General features: G+C 44.8%; 1 protein-coding gene across 2 annotated transcripts in view; it reads left to right on the top strand.

Annotated features, from left to right (window-relative positions):
- nup205 (nucleoporin 205) overlaps window positions 1–15,932 on the top strand; it is a 50,152-nt gene that overhangs the window by 3,021 nt on the left and 31,199 nt on the right. For both annotated transcript variants that reach the window (XM_080737560.1, XM_080737559.1), the window contains exons 4-17: window positions 549–693; window positions 1,220–1,379; window positions 2,357–2,585; window positions 4,366–4,530; window positions 5,078–5,253; window positions 6,110–6,226; window positions 7,177–7,314; window positions 7,703–7,853; window positions 8,516–8,712; window positions 11,468–11,650; window positions 12,046–12,096; window positions 12,303–12,512; window positions 13,074–13,311; window positions 13,919–14,108. In XM_080737560.1, coding sequence (XP_080593686.1) covers window positions 549–693; window positions 1,220–1,379; window positions 2,357–2,585; window positions 4,366–4,530; window positions 5,078–5,253; window positions 6,110–6,226; window positions 7,177–7,314; window positions 7,703–7,853; window positions 8,516–8,712; window positions 11,468–11,650; window positions 12,046–12,096; window positions 12,303–12,512; window positions 13,074–13,311; window positions 13,919–14,108 — 2,350 coding nt within the window. The remainder of the gene's footprint in view (window positions 1–548; window positions 694–1,219; window positions 1,380–2,356; window positions 2,586–4,365; window positions 4,531–5,077; window positions 5,254–6,109; window positions 6,227–7,176; window positions 7,315–7,702; window positions 7,854–8,515; window positions 8,713–11,467; window positions 11,651–12,045; window positions 12,097–12,302; window positions 12,513–13,073; window positions 13,312–13,918; window positions 14,109–15,932) is intronic.

Here is a 15,932-nt window from a genome sequence, read left to right as displayed (position 1 = left end):
ACATTAAAGTGCATGGTATTCTAGAGGTGCAACAGTTCATCGATTTAATTTATTTAATCGATATTTGAAATACCAGATCTACAAGCTCACAAAGCGTCACAAATAATGTGACGTGTTGTGATCTTGTGGATGAGCAGTTTTCTGTAATTATGCAACACCATTTTACAGTATGACGAAGTATGAAACAGGGCTTACTGTAAGTGGTTATCAGACTAATTTATTTCGTTTATTATTAAAAAAAAAGGCACTTCTGGAATATTTCGTGAACCCTTATGACTAGTGTTATTGTCTGTGGTAGCCAGTAGAGCAGCTCACCTTTTGGACCACAAGTTTCTGGTTGGTTCCATTCGGGACCTTAACCCTAACTCATCATATGAGTAGCACGGATTGGGTAACTAAGTCATGCGGCCTGCAATTCATCTCTCAGGGGCCTATATGGGTGTTAAAAAGAGCTTGTGACTAAATGTGTTTTCTGTTTTGGACATACAGTACAAGGTTTCCACCCGACAGCGGTTGATTTATACGCTGTATGCCGTGTCTGTCACCAGGTGAACACCAGCAGCCGTACTTCACAGGCCTGACGCGAGGCCTGGTGGCAGTGCTGCTTTACTGGGATGGGAAGCTGTGCGTGGCCAACTCTCTGCGCTCCCTCATCCAGTCCCGCCATGGCAAGACCTTCACCCTGGAACTGAGGTCACCACTCCCTCACACACAGATACACACCTCACCCAGTCCATGTCTTTACCTTGGCGAACTCTTGGCTTTCTTTAGTTGCAACCCGGTATTGCGCACTGAGAATAGACGATTTACAATACAGGCTCTGCAAGTTCACAATGAATCACGCTGTGAGCTTGTATATCGGCTTTTTCGGCACGCAAGCAAGTATGAATGAGGTATAGCCGTAACAGTCAAGCCCCACAATAATAATAGATATTCAAGTTATTTTAAGATGAAAGAGTATTTGAATTGGTCAAGCCATAGATAGCTTTCAGTAGCATCTCCCATAAACCCACCCTAATATTATGTTATATATTTAGTGTGCTAATGTGGGTTGCTCCTTTCACGCTGATTCACAAATCGCAGATTGGAACCTGGCCTAAAAAAGAAATAAAAAACAGTCGTGAGATTTGTCATTGCTTTAATTAATGCCTTTGCTCTTGCACTGTTATTACCGGTGGTCAAATACATTAAAACTGAATGTTGGTTGTCTCCTGCTCAGCGGGGAGCTGGTGGCATTGGCCACTCGTTTCACAGACGAGCTGATGAGCCAGGGCCTGACCAAACGCATCCTCACGCTGGTGTCAGAGATCGACGTGAACCGGGAGTTTGAGCGTCTGCAGAAGGAGCGTGGCCTGGGAAATGAGAAACACAGGAAGGAGGTGAGAACTCGACATTTAGCATGATGATAACACGTTTTCGCTCAAGCCACTGAAGCGTTGGAAATTGTGGCTTTATAACCACCTGGATCTCCCTCCGACGTGCTATGGCCAGTTTGTCATTCATTTGCTGTGACATGTTTTTTATGGTCACTCAGAGATCGAATACAGAAGTGTTTGTACCTACTGAGCGTTGGTATTAGTATTAGACTAGTATCTCATTATCTTAACCTCCTCAGCCAACCTCTCTGCAAATGTATCACTGCTTTGACTGCCGGCTGAATCAAGACTTTGGCAGAGTGCGGAAACAAAACAATAAATCGTGCCTACGATGATCTTCTGACCAGTCACACACAATGTTCGGCTAGTGGAGGAGTTATCCTAATATTGGAGGTGCAATAATTGCCAATCAGAATGCCAGAAAGCCACTGTTCTTAAGTCATATTGTCATATTGTTTTTACTTACCACAATGTTTGTGTCATTGGGAGTATGCTGCAGCCTTAAAGGACCAGGTCACCTCTGGGACAACCAGATCTTATTTTATTGTTGTGTGGGACACGATCAACACAATCCTGAGTTATTTTTTGTGTTCAATCTGTGTTTTTAGATATTTTAGTATTTCAGCCGATTTCAGCATGCTACAACTGGTCATATAATGCAAAATGCATCATATGACCAGTTGTAGCATGCTGAAATACTAACATATCTAAAAACACAGATTGAACACAAAAAAATGTTCAGGATTGTGTTGATCGTGTCCCACACAACAATAAAATAAGATCTGGTTGTCCCATAGGTGACCTGGTCCTTTAACATTGATACATGTAACCCTGACTGGATCACTGACACACTTTTCAGCAACTCACCAGTTGAATTGAAATCCTGCTTAGAGTATAGAATGTGTCATCTATCCTGTGAAAGCAGGGAATGTGGATGGTGGTCTAAAGTTGTGTTCTCCTTTTTTTTTATTCTTCTTCAGGTATCTGACCTCATCAAAGAATGCAGGCAGGCCCTGGCAGACTGTCTTTTCTCCTGGACCTGCCAGTCGCCGTTGACACAAGACGATACCCTGGCTCTCATAGGTCACTTGGAGACAGTGACCGCTGAAGCTGACGGCTCATTGGACAGCGTGAACATGGCACTGGTCATGGCGCTGCTGTACTGCCTGGATGTCAGCTTCCTAGAGCAAGGCACAGAAGATAGAGAAGGTACCAGGAACTAGGGATGTGAAAAAAAATCGAAAATCGACTCATGCTCACCGCGACTCAAAAAGTATGAGTCGAAAAATCATTTTTTTTTAATTATTATTATTTTTTCTAAAGTTTTTCCCCCAAAAAAAGTTTTAATCGCTTGTTCGTTATAAGCGTCAATGTTTTCCAAATGTGAGAGGACCTGTGTGTGTGTGTGTGTGTGTGTGTGTGTGTGTGTGTGTGTGTGTGTGTGTGTGTGTGTGTGTGTGTGTGTGTGTGTGTGTGTGTGTGTGTGTGTGTGTGTGTGTGTGTGTGTGTCGGGGACGAGTGAATGTCTGTGTTGCATGCATGGATCGCAGATTCGCATGCATGCGGCGCTGGTCAGGTCCGCGGACTACTGGTTGAGAAACACTAGCTGGTCTGTTCGTGTGCCGCGTCATAGCAGTGCGCGCTGACTGGATGTTGTTTACCTCCTGCCTTTGCATGCATGCTTGACACGAAAGCTCGCTTATTTAATGGCAACGCCGCCTCGTGTGCAGTGATTTTGTCAAGATTGACAATAAAACACAACACAAAATAAATACACTACTCGCCGTTAATGGGGGAGCGAGCCAGCGAGGCAGACCAAACAAAACTCCACATTTGATACACTATTCTGGAGTGCCAGCCTGAGCGCTCCCACAACGGAACGGTTCCATGGACTTTGTCACTCTGCTTCTAGTCTATAGAGAACAGACTCCATGCTAACGCAAGGAAGAGCAATTGTTTATTATAATTATTATTAGGGCTTTGATGCAAGTTCTGGTGGGTGCTGCTGCAAGTTGTGTTGCTTAAAGTAATGCGCCGTTGTGGTCTCCTCTCAGCTGCAGCTTAGCGGGGGAGAAAAAAAAAGTGAAAAAAGTCGATCGACGTGCCGATTTTCGGCCGCGACGCGTCGATTCGCAAATAATGTGTCGATTAACATCCCTACCAGGAACTGAATGAAAGATGTCTTAGCGATTATTCTGTCGATTACATTTAAGTTATTATAGGCCACACAAAAGAAATCCCCCATGTATGTGGACTCCCCCTTCTCACAAAGCAGAAGTTACGAAAAGTTTAGTGCAGTGTTTCTCAACCACTGTGCCTGGGGACCTTTGGTGTGCCCCTGAGAAGGGTCAAGTGTGCCCATTGAAACTGCTTGAAAGCCAGTATTGTATTTATCATTATAAAAATGATTTAACAGCCAATCTGCTGTTTTCACTACTGTTGTGCGACAGCCTTGTATGATGAAGCAGGGCTTTACTTTGTGAAGAAACGTACACATTTGAAACCTGGAGATACAAGGTTTCTTCCCGACAGTGACGATATTTACACCCCCGTATTATGTTGGTGTGCCCATGGATTCTTGGGACATGAAAAGTGTGCAGAAAAAAGGTTGAGAAACACTGGTTTAGTGTCCCCAGAAGCATTTGACCATAGGATGGATTAACAACTTAAGTGGTTAACCACTTAAGAGTATTTAAGTTGTTAACCATCAGGGCTCTATAGTAGTGTCACTTTGGTTTTCTATTATTGTGGGGAAAGCTTGTCGTTTGCCTATTTTTACCAAATTTGTATTTCTTAGTGCTATATTTTGATAGTAATTAATGCTATAGATAGTGTTGAATCACAGTTGTCACACCACCTTTAACTATACAACGATTATGTTTGTATGATAAGCTAATCATTTCAGATATCACACACCAAGTGCACTTGTGTAACTTCCATGTCTCTGTGGTACCACATATCTTTATGGCCTCTGTGTTTGGTTCACTAGACCTGCTCCAGGCCTTGCCCCTGCTGACAGAGAGGCAGTACGTGTCTGCAGTGCACAGTCGTCTGATGGACGGCCAAACCTGGAGGCTTCCCGGCTTGCAGGCGGTGTGCCGCCTGGCCTGGGCCCTGGCTCTCCGGGCTCTGTCCCAGCTACCACAGGGCTCTGGTAAGGCTGTACAGCAACACACTGTGCTGATGATATTCACTACAACAACAGGACCTCTAATTCCTTACTTTTAATGCAACAGTTCTACCATAAAAATACTTATCTAAGTATTTCCTTAATTTATTCGGCTCCACCAACAAATACCTTTGCTTCAGGACACATTCCATCAACAAAAATGTTGAAATGCGTTTTGAGCTTGTAGATCTGCTATTTTCGCTTCTTTTGAATTGGGATCCTGAATTATTTTTTGTTATTTTTTGAATTGGAATCCTGAAATGTAAAAATTGTATTTAATTTCAAACCTAAATACAAATACGACGGAATTAAAGCAGGTCATGTTTGGGATTGTAACAGCTGAAATCAATAATATATCGGTATTCCGGTATTAACCTGTGGGCCGCATTAAGTGAAGGTGGGGGCCACCTTGTGGCCCCGGGGCCGCCAGTTGCCCATGTATGATTTAAAAGAATGATCCTATCTCACAGAGATTTGTCGGCCCCGCTGTAGAAACTCTGAGGACTATATTATTGTGTTTGTGTGTGTGTAGCTCTGGTAGAGTTCACAGAGGCAGACGAGGCTCTGGCCGAGCAGGCCCTGCAGGGAGACGTCTTCCTGTTCCTGAAGGAGGGCATGCTGGGATGCGAGGGCTTCGCCCAGGAGGAGTTCTACATCCGCCGCTTCCACTCCCTCATCACAGACTTCCTGGCTCTCATGCCCATGAAGGTAGGATTCGCCAGCCAGCACCACTGTTTTTCCACACAGACGTTGTTCTGATGTTTTTGTCACATACCGTTGATCAGTTTTTATGGACCACAAATGTTAACTCTTTTTGTGCCTATCCCGAACTAGTTCAGCTTTATTTCGGCCTTTTGATCGGCCGGTGTGCCGATCCCGAACTAGTCCGGCTTTTTATAAAAAAAACATCCAGAGGCCTTACCGAAGCACCGAGCTAAATTTTCGAGCCGACCCCCGGCCGCGGTCTGTTTACATCGGCCCGCGAGAGCGTCGCGCCGCCGATATTTGCCGTCCACTCCAATGCAATCCATGATCTTTAGAGCTCATTTTCTCTGTTCCATGCATATCCATGAGGTGCACAAGGTTTAATCACGGCTAAATCGCCGAAAATAGGGCTTCTAAAATGCTTGGTAGCCAATAGCTAACTTCAAGCTAACTTCATCCTGTTCCTGTTCATGACACAAAGGAAAGTGTTCAGGCGCGTCATTGGCTGCGCACGGCTTGTGCATATACAGCGTATGTCTATGGTGGATTCGCCCTCATGTGGTGATTCTGGGCACTGTATGAGTTAATGGCGTTGCTTAAACAGCACATTGTTTTAGAGAGATGCAAGGTTCATTGTTTACTTGGTATTTTGAGGCACTAAAGTGTTCTCTCTGCACTACTATGTGACTAACCTGTTTGATGACTAGAGTTCATGCTTACTTACTCAGCTTTCTCCCATCTCTCACTTGTTGCTCTGCGCTAAATGCCTAATTTGTACATTTAGTATTTACGTATTATCATGGTCATCTTTTTTCTGTCACATGCTAAACTCATCATGGATCGTTTGCTGTCTTTGCAGGTGAAGCAGCTGCGTAACCGTGCTGATGAAGATGCCCGGCTGGTGCACATGTCACTGCAGATGGGCAGTGAGCCTCCGTCTTCCTTGAAGAAAGACCTGGACCACCTAATGACCCTGGTCAGTAATCCATATGTCATGTATATCTTTACATACCAGTAAGACCCCCTAATCGGGAGATAAGCGACCTTCACGTCGCATACACAAACTTCAGGAGGCAATCGTAGCCAATCAGGAGGGAATATGGGAAATGGGACAGAACCATGTTGATGACATGACTTTAGAGAGACTGTGTAATACTTTGCGTAATCTTAGGCCAAGATTTGTAGGAGCAGTGTCCAAAAATGTCTTTTGCAAAAATCGGCCTGATGGTGGCGCGAGAAGAGGGCCATGTGAGAAATCAGGGCTGGAGGTTGTGATTTGCCATCCAAGGAGTGTGTGTCCAAAGTTTGGCATCGATAGGGCCAACGGTGGCAGAGATAAGAGTAGGGGCAAAAGTGTGACGTGACGTGGCGTGACGGACAGCCAGCTTTTCATAGTAACTTCTATGAAAAGCTGGTTCTAATTGCGACCTGACGGCCGCAATTAGAACCTAAGAAGCCACTAACCTTTATCTTAACAAGACATTGCAATGGGTGAACAACACTTTTAAGAAATTCCTCTGCTAGTGTGTGTTAGTGACGTAAATCCTCACAAATTGCAGTTCACTTAACTAAATGAATAAAATCCTCAATCCCACACAAAGTTAAGTTCCTGTTCACCACCTCAGAGACTAAAGGGCCATTCACAGTCACACCAAGCAATTCGTTTAATGACCGATTTGGGAGAAAGGGGGAAACATTGCCACATACAAAAGTCCTCAAGCAAGGCAAACTCCAGTTCATATTAGGTCGGAAACAGCCGACCTACAAGCTGACAACGGGCTCCCACCGCTGCTGGGCAGCATAACATAAATTAGTCGTAATTCTGACATTTTGGTATTTCTCAGCATCCAGCCAGCTGTAGCACTGAGTTAAATAAACACTCAGGATTTTACAGTGCCGTTTCTGTTCCTTATCTCTTGTCTCCAGATAGGAGAGTTTTACAGTAAGGACCCGTTCAGCATGGAGCTGGCCCTGGAGTTCTGGTGTCCAACGGAGTCCCTCCAACACACCTCTCTCCAGGGCTCCTACCTGGGCATGGCCTTACAGAGACCTCCCCACAAACAGGTCAGTCTGGAAAACTGGTAGAAGTGGTGAAACTGCACAATGAACAGAATATCCACAGACATATCGTCGTTGTCGGGTGGAAACCTCGTATCTCCATGTTTCAAATTTGTATGTTCTTAAGCAAAGTAAAGCCCTGCTTCATCATACAAGGCCGTCGCACAAAAGTAGTGAAAACAGCAGATCTACAAGCACACAACGCCTCGCGGTGCGAGGCGTTGTGTGCTTGTAGATCGGCCTGTTTTCACTAGTTTAAATCATTTCTAAAATGATAAATGCAAAACGAACGGTTTTGGACATACAAGGTCTTCACCCGACAACGACGATATGTTTATCTGAGAGACTGCGTGGTTCTGTATGTCTCTGTTCTTATTTCTGTGCTCTGCCGCAGGTGGTTCTGTCCAAGTTTGTTCGTCAAATGGGAGACCTGCTGCCCTCCACTCTCTACATGGCCTATCTGCGCATGCTGAAGGGCCTGGCCAACGGGCCTCAGTGTGCACACTACTGCTTCAGTCTACTGAAAACCAACGGAGCACCGCATGGTAATGTCACATTTTCACTGCTATCAGCGGACAAAGATTATTCCTAAATAACAAAACCCATGGCTTTCCAAATATTTACATTTTCCACCAAGGAGGATATACAGTATAATGTCAGTCTGTCCTTCACCAACATAGCTAGAGGAAAACTAATGACCGGATTGCCATGAAATTCACACTCAGTGTCCATTCATGCTAGTCATTAACAGTCATTAACTCTCCCTTTCTGCTTTTTAACTTTTGTCCTAAATGAATTGGTTTCCTTATTTGTTTTTGTAAAGCAACTTTGAGTAGCATGAAAAACGTTATATAAGTGTTGCCCTCAAATTGGTTGACCCTTTTACTTTCCAATAAGTGAAGTGGGAATCATTTTAGACTCGAGGTCAGTACTCAAGTGTTTAGAGAGAAATTCGTGCTGATTGTAGCAAATACAAAGTATATATATTTTTTACTCTATAGTTCCATAGACATTTTTGTGAGTGTGTTTGTTAGGGTGGCTGACTCTTGGAGTGGTGTTGCGGTCACAGCCTTGCTATGTTTATCAGCACAAATGGCATCTAAACCATGATTTATTCTTAGTTGCATGCCAGTGTTGAGTTTTCAGTGCACGACACTGCCCCCACCCAAGTATAACTGAGGGGTAACTGTGTGTATGTTTGATGCAGGAGAGGGCGTTGCAGGGAACCCGGTGTCCTGGGAACACTTCTTCCACTCTCTCATGCTCTACCACGAGAACCTGAGACGAGACGTGCCCAACCCAGACGCGTCGCTGTACCGCCACCCTCCACTGAGGGGCATCACCCAGAGAGAGCTGGACGGGCTCACCTCTTTCCTGAATCTGCTCACTACCATCATCACCTGGGTATGACCAAAACACATACATACAAGCAGGACTCGTATTTTAACTAATTTACTACCAGAATTATTTAACCAAACTACTGCCCACATACCAGCTAGTGTATATCGTGCGTGTACATGACGCACGCTGAGCCACTGAACACGTTAATCCAGACCCCATGTCCGTATGTCTTATGGCTCCAAAGCTATAACCAGCTGCTAGTGTTGTAGGCCGGGAAACAGAAAATGGACGTTTTCCCGCAAAGGTTAACATGGGAGCCAATTCACCGTTTGTCAGCCTTCTGATTGGTCCCTGCAGGGCCGTTTTTAGCTATAGGCGGTATAGGCGGTCGCCTAGAGCACCGATCTCAAGGGGGCGCCTGCCGAAATGGAGTGTTTTTTTTTTTCTTTCTTTTTTTTTTTTTTTTTTTTTTTATTAAAAAAAATAAAATAAAATAATCGGCGCCCCCTCTATTGGTTTATCTCACCCAGACAATCCAGTTGCTTATGTGGGTCAAAATAACATTTTTATTATCAATCATAAAAACTCGAGTCGAGCATCAGAGAGGGACAGAGGCAGGCTGCGCTAAGTCGCAGCAGGGCGATATGAATTAAATTGGTACTAGTAGTACCCCGCACTCTTCATTAGGGGGCGCCGATCGCTCAGCAGTGCACAGCCTGGGCTGGGCTCTCCCGGCGCAGCCTGGCTGGCCTTCCTTGGCCAGTGTTACATACATAACAAATAAATAAATAAATAGAAATAAATTGTCATGCGAATGATCATGATTGTGACCAGTCCAGACTGTCCAGTGGCACTGTGTAGTATTAGGACCTACTGTTGGTAGGAACCTTTGTGTGTGGGCACTGGGGCTCCGGGGGAGTGAGTTAATAAACGGACACAACACTGTGTATAACTCTATGGTGTGGACACTCCGTTATTACAACAAAGTATAAACTACTCGACATGGTATCAGAAGTGGCAAGTATTGCGTGCCAGTTGATAGCAGTACTTTGAACCCGTTTGTTGTTTTAAAACCGTGAAAGTAACGTCGCCGTAAGGCTAAATTAACGTGTTTAGTTGTCACCTCATTCCTCCCTGGCTTTTGGAACTTAAAAGTAATACGCTTTATGATTCCTTCATTGAGAAATTCACCCAAAAGGACACGAGCATGGATTTTATGTGAACAGCAGTTACAGAACCACGTCATAATCATCATTGGTGATAGGTGAGAGAAACTGAATTAATTTATATTGCTGGATCTGCCGCTGTGCATTTAATTTCCATTGATTGATTGAACATTGAAGAATGTATTAGACGTTTGCAATAGGAAAAGGTACAGTTTCATGACAGTACAAATCACTGGTACAAGGTCAACTAAAAGTATGTGTGTGCGTGCTTATTAGGTTTATCCAGCGCGCTTGCCTTGTACACAGTCTGCTGTTCATTGTTGACCATTTTTGTAACAAATAAAATTAAAAAAAAGTTAATGAGCTACCCAACCTGACCCAAAAATCACGCCAAAACCCGAGAAAATGTCATATTATTGAACAGTCATCCAAACCGGCCCAAAACGACTAAATTCACGGCAAAACCCGCAAAAATCGCGCGCGCAAAAAACGCGGGAGTGGGGGGGGGGGGGGGGCGCATTCGAGAGATCTCGCCTAGAGCGCCGATTAGACGCCCTACGGCCCTGGGTCCCTGAGACTCCCTGACTGGCCAACCAGAAAAAATCATTCACTTTTTGCTATCGGGGGTGGAGTTTGTGCAGTGGAGAATGTTGCTTTAGGCTTTCAACAACGGTCCGCTCTGCGCGACACGGCGTGCGTGCAGTACGGCCGCGCGAGGTGATAGCGATCTCGCTCATTATAATGAATAAGCTTCAACAGACAGAAAATTACGAAAGCCAGCCTATTATCTGAGTAGAACTATAATCTGGTTGTCATTTTCCTACCCAAGATGCACTGCGCTTTCTCTTTCTATTTCTCTTTTCTCTCTGATCCAGAGGATTAAACTAATTAAAACATATATTTTCGGGGGGAAACTACTGTTTTGCTATGTAACTACTGTACTTTTTTTCTTCCCTTTTTATTAATATCACGTAGATGTGTTTTTTTTTGGTACTTTATATAGCTGTAATGAGGCTATGAACAATCTTTTTTCCCCATCCACTTCCACTATAAAATAATCTACAATGGTGATTCTGTCCCACTGGGATTAAACAATTAAAACATATATTTTCGGGGGAAACCCCCTGTTTTGCAATGTAACTACTGTACCTTTGTCTTCCCTTTTTATTAATATCACCTAGATGTTTTTCCTTTGGTACTTTAAATTGCAATAATGAGGCAATGAAAATACCCTCTCCCCCCATTCACTGCCACTATAAAAACAATCTGCCCAGAGTCATCTGTACCACCATAGTAACAGGGCAGAATGGGGCGGGATTTGCAAATGAGAGAATTGAGATTTGTCTCTTTGATCACGCATACTTCTGTTTCCGGTTAGGAAACAGAAGTTTTATTTTTTGATTCTTTTAAAGCAGATGAGCACCATCGCGATTTTTTATTAAATTAAATAAAAAAAGAAATCCGTCGTATCTTGTCATAGATGGGGTTTATAAAATAAATCTTTCAGTTAACCACTAGGCAGATTTGGACTGTGGCTACTAGCACTAGCCTGATTTATACTTGTTTGTATGCCTGTGTCGTGCACGGTAAGAACAGATCTAAAAGCTATTATGTTTGCTGCACTAAAACGGTGAACACGCTTGTTGTTTCAGAGTGAAAATGCTCGCCTGGCGTTGTGCGAGCACCCCCAGTGGACCCCCGTGGTGGTGATGCTGGGCTTGCTGCAGTGCAGCGTCCCTCCTGTCCTCAAGGCGGAGCTGCTGCACTGCCTGTCTGCCTTCGGGAAGTCCCCCGAGATCGCTGCCTCGCTGTGGCAGTCACTGGAATACACACAGGTAGACCCAGGGGACACAATAAAGTCAAATGGCCCTATAATATACTAGTCCAACATACTTCTGCAGGCTTGTAGATGTGATTTTTATTTTTATTATTTTTGTCTTGAAAATGTGTGCAAATCTTTGAATGTATATGTTTTTAAAGCAGACATTTGAAACACACATCCTTCTTTCTCTTAGTCCCTGGAACTAAATATTTTCAGATGGGGGTCCATGGTCAAATACATATAATTCTAGGGGGCACTTGACATGAAAAGGCTTGAGAACCACTGACATAGAAACATACGTTTTTCAGAAAACTGTTAGGATTTAGAGGACATGTTTAGGTATTTTTCAGGCCTAAATGGTTTAAATGAACAGTAAGGATTTGACCATGTACTAATTCTCACCTGCAGATACTCCAGACGGTGCGAGTCCCAGGACAGAGACAGGGTGCTGGGATTGAGGTAGGGGGGGGGGGGGGGGGGGGGTGTGTGTGTGTGTGTGTGTGTGTGTGTGTGTGTGTGTGTGTGTGTGTGTGTGTGTGTGTGTGTGTGTGTGTGTGTGTGTGTGTGTGTGTGTGTGTGTGTGTGTGTGTGTCAGACCCACAGAGAAGATAATGATGCATCAGTCAGGTGAACTGTATGTGAATGTGTTACTTGTGGCCATGCAGGTGGAGCTGAACGAGATCGAGTCCAGCTGTGAGGAGTACCCTCTGACGCGGGCATTCTGCCAGCTCATCAGCACATTGGTGGAGAACAGCCTGCCCGTCAACCTGGGGGCGGGGATGCGCGTGCCGGGCTTCGAGCCATACCTGGCCTTCCTGCGGGACTCTGTGTTCCTCCCCTTCCCCACCAGAGCCTATCGCCGTCCTGCTGAGAAGGTACGCCTGACCCCCGTACACAGATCACTCCCTGGAAGCTTAGTAGCCTTGGATCGAGACTATCATATGTATTTTGTCTGACTTTTGCTATCGTATCTATAGTCTCGCAAAACCTGTACTTCTCCGTACATAAAACAAACGCACGCATATAACAGAAATTTGCTGCCTCTTCAGCAGATTTATTTTCATTTCCAGCCATAACCTTTCATTAAGTCCTGTTTTGACCTCAATATGTTCAAAATGAAATGGTATAATTAAGTTTATTTAAAAAATAATAATAACACTATACACATCACCAGGTTCACACAAAGTTTAGTTTGTATGGCTCGGGCCGCCGGTGTGGTGGTCTGGGCACCCTAGGCTGCAATGCCTAGGCCTGACGGCACGTCGCAGGTTCGAATCCCATTTCCGACGACATTTGCAGTGCGCCACTCCCCATCTCTCTCGCCATTTCGTGTCAGTCTACTGTCCCCAAGGCATAAAAGGCAAAACAAAAGTAATAATAATAATAAAATGAGGAATTTTGAATGTATTTTAATTGTATCAACTTGTCTCTCTCAGTGGGAGGTGGCGGACGCGGTGCTGGAGGTGTTCCACAAGCTGCTGCGGGACTACGAGCCCCAGCCGGGGGACTTTGTGCAGGACGTGGTGGAGCTGCAGGGGGAGCAGCTGCCCGCCTACAAGCCCCCCGGACACAGCCTCATGTTCCACCTGCTCAACGACTCCCCCACGCTGGCCCTCTGCCTCAGCCTGCTAGAGGAGGGGGTCCGCCAGCTGGACACCTACGCACCCTTCCCCGGTGAGCCATGGGTCCTGCCACAATTATGACATAATTGTCTAATCGCGGTTATTTTTTCATAATTGTCATAATCCTTTCAATGTTGAAAAGCGTTCATATCGTCGCGGTCGGGTGAAAACCTTGTATGTCCAAAACCGTTTTGCATTTACCATTTTAAAAATGATTTAAAGTAGTGAAAACAGCCGATCTACTTGGCGTTGTGTGCTTGTAGATCTGCTGTTTTCACTACTTTTGTGCAACAGCTTGTATTGTGAAGCAGGGCTTTACTTTACGTAAAAAAAATTACAAATGTGAAACTTGGAGATACGAGGTTTCCACCCGACAACGACGATATACTGTCAAACATTTTCAAAAGTAGTGGAAATAGACGATCTACAAGCTCACAGCGCGTGGCATCACGGCGCGTTGTGAGCTTGTAGATCGGCTGGATTTTTTGGCAAATGTTCCCACCCCAGGATAATGGATGTTAGGGATATTTTGATTATCACGATAATACCGCAAATCGCGATTTCTTTGGTCGACAATAATCGAGATGTGAAATGCTCATATCGTACCCATCCCTACTTGCTCGTTACTTCCTAACGGCGGTGCTCCTCCTGCCCTCCAGGTAAGAAGCAGCTGGAGTCTGCGGTGCTGCACTGCCTGTGCCTGCTGGACCTGGCCCTGCAGAAGGAGGTGGTGTTCATGGACTTGCTGAGGGAGAGCCAGGCCTCCCTGCTGGTGTCCCCTCTGGAGCAGCTCCTTCAGGGGGTCAGCCCCCAGAGCCGCAGGGCCGACCACATCGTCAACATCGCCAGGTGAGAGCCTCCCCTCGCGCTGGAATCACAACCGGCAATTCTTTTTTTGAAGCGGTGAAAGCCGCTTCCAAGGTGTGGCTTTGTGTGTCCCGTACCTGTCCCGTGCATCTCTGCGCTGTGATTGGTTAGTTTGTCTGTCCCGTACATGTCCCGTACATGTCCAGTCCTTTTGAATTCACCCTTTGTCAAGTCCCGCCCATTGTCCTGCCCCTCTCCACACCCATTGGTTGCTGTGTCTTGAAGGGACATACAGTGGGACATTCCATCCACTGCCATGTTAATTCAGTTGCTTCATATTGTTATTCTGTGTGCTCAATTCTAATTTCAAACTTTGTTTCAGTCAATTGGAGCTGCTCAGTGGCAGCATAGTGAATCAGCATGCTTTTAAATGTTTTTATTTCTCGAAAAAATTATGTTTTAGCTAATTCAACATAAAAAAGGCGGAACCAGGGCGGGACAAGGCAGATAGAGCCTGCTGGTTGGTCAGTCAGGGACCAACCAGGAGCCTAACAAAGGGTGAATTGAGGATTGGCCAAGCTTCACATGACAATTTGGCTCTCTAGACAAACTCATTCATTCATTCAGATCATTCATTCATTTATTCATACAAATTCATAAAAATATAGAACTAAAGCACATAGGAAGTATAGATCTAGAACACAGAATGTATAGATCTAGAACACAGATTTCATAGCTCTAGAACATATAGAATAAAAATTCACCGCTTCACTTCGGACCGAGGTTCTATTTTTTTATTGAGCGGTGCGGTGCTAGCCCCTTCAATACGTGACATTGCGTGTTGTCATGTGGGGAAAATAAGTATTTGATTTCTCCGTTACGTAGAATGAAGAAAATTGCAGAATGGAGAGGTCTGCAATTTTCCCTTTTCTGATTGGACAATATAATGGATTTGGGGATTGGTCAAGCTTCACATGACGTCACGATATACCAGTATTAAGACTCCCTAATCGGGAGATAAGCGATTGTCACGTCGCATACACAAACTTTAGAAGGCAGTCGTAGCCAATGTGGAGGGAATATGGGAAATGGGACAGATCCATGTTGATGACATGACTTTAGAGATACTGTGTACCATTTTGCGTGATTTTAGGGCAAAATCTGTAGGAGCAGTGTCCAAAAATGTGTTTTGCAAAAATCGCCCTATTGGTGCCGCTAAATGGGACAGATCCATGTTGATGACATGACTTTAGAGATACTGTGTTACCATTTTACGTGATTTTAGGGCAAAATCTGTAGGAGTAGTGTCCAAAAATGTGTTTTGCAAAAATCGCCCTATTGGTGCCGCTAAATGGGACAGATCCATGTTGATGACATGACTTTAGAGATACTGTGTTACCATTTTACGTAATTTTAGGGCAAAATCTGTAGGAGCAGTGTCCAAAAATGTGTTTTGCAAAAATTGCCCTGATGGTGCCGCTAAATGGGACCGATCCATGTTGATGACATGACTCTAGACATAGACATACTGTGTACCGCTTTGCGTGATTTTAGGGCAAAATCTGTTGGAGCAGTGTCCAAAAATGTGTTTTGCAAGAATCGGCCTCATGGTGGCGCTAGAGGAGGGCCATATGAGAAATTAGGGGTGGAAGTTGTGGTTTGGCAGCCAAGAAGTGTGTGTGTAAAGTTTGGCATGGATAGGGGCAACGGTAGCGGAGATAAGAGTAGGGCAAAAGTGTGACATGACGTGTGACGGACAGACTGACTGACAGCCGGTAGAGGTTTTGATAGTAACTGCGACCTGATGGTCGCAATAATATTAGGGCTGTCTTCGACACAGGATTTATGAAGTCGATTCGAGTCGCG

The sequence above is a fragment of the Nannobrachium achirus genome (genome assembly GCF_963921795.1).
Source record: "Nannobrachium achirus genome assembly, chromosome: 11".
Taxonomy (NCBI): Eukaryota; Metazoa; Chordata; class Actinopteri; order Myctophiformes; family Myctophidae; genus Nannobrachium; species Nannobrachium achirus.
This window is presented reverse-complemented; position numbering and strand designations above follow the sequence as displayed.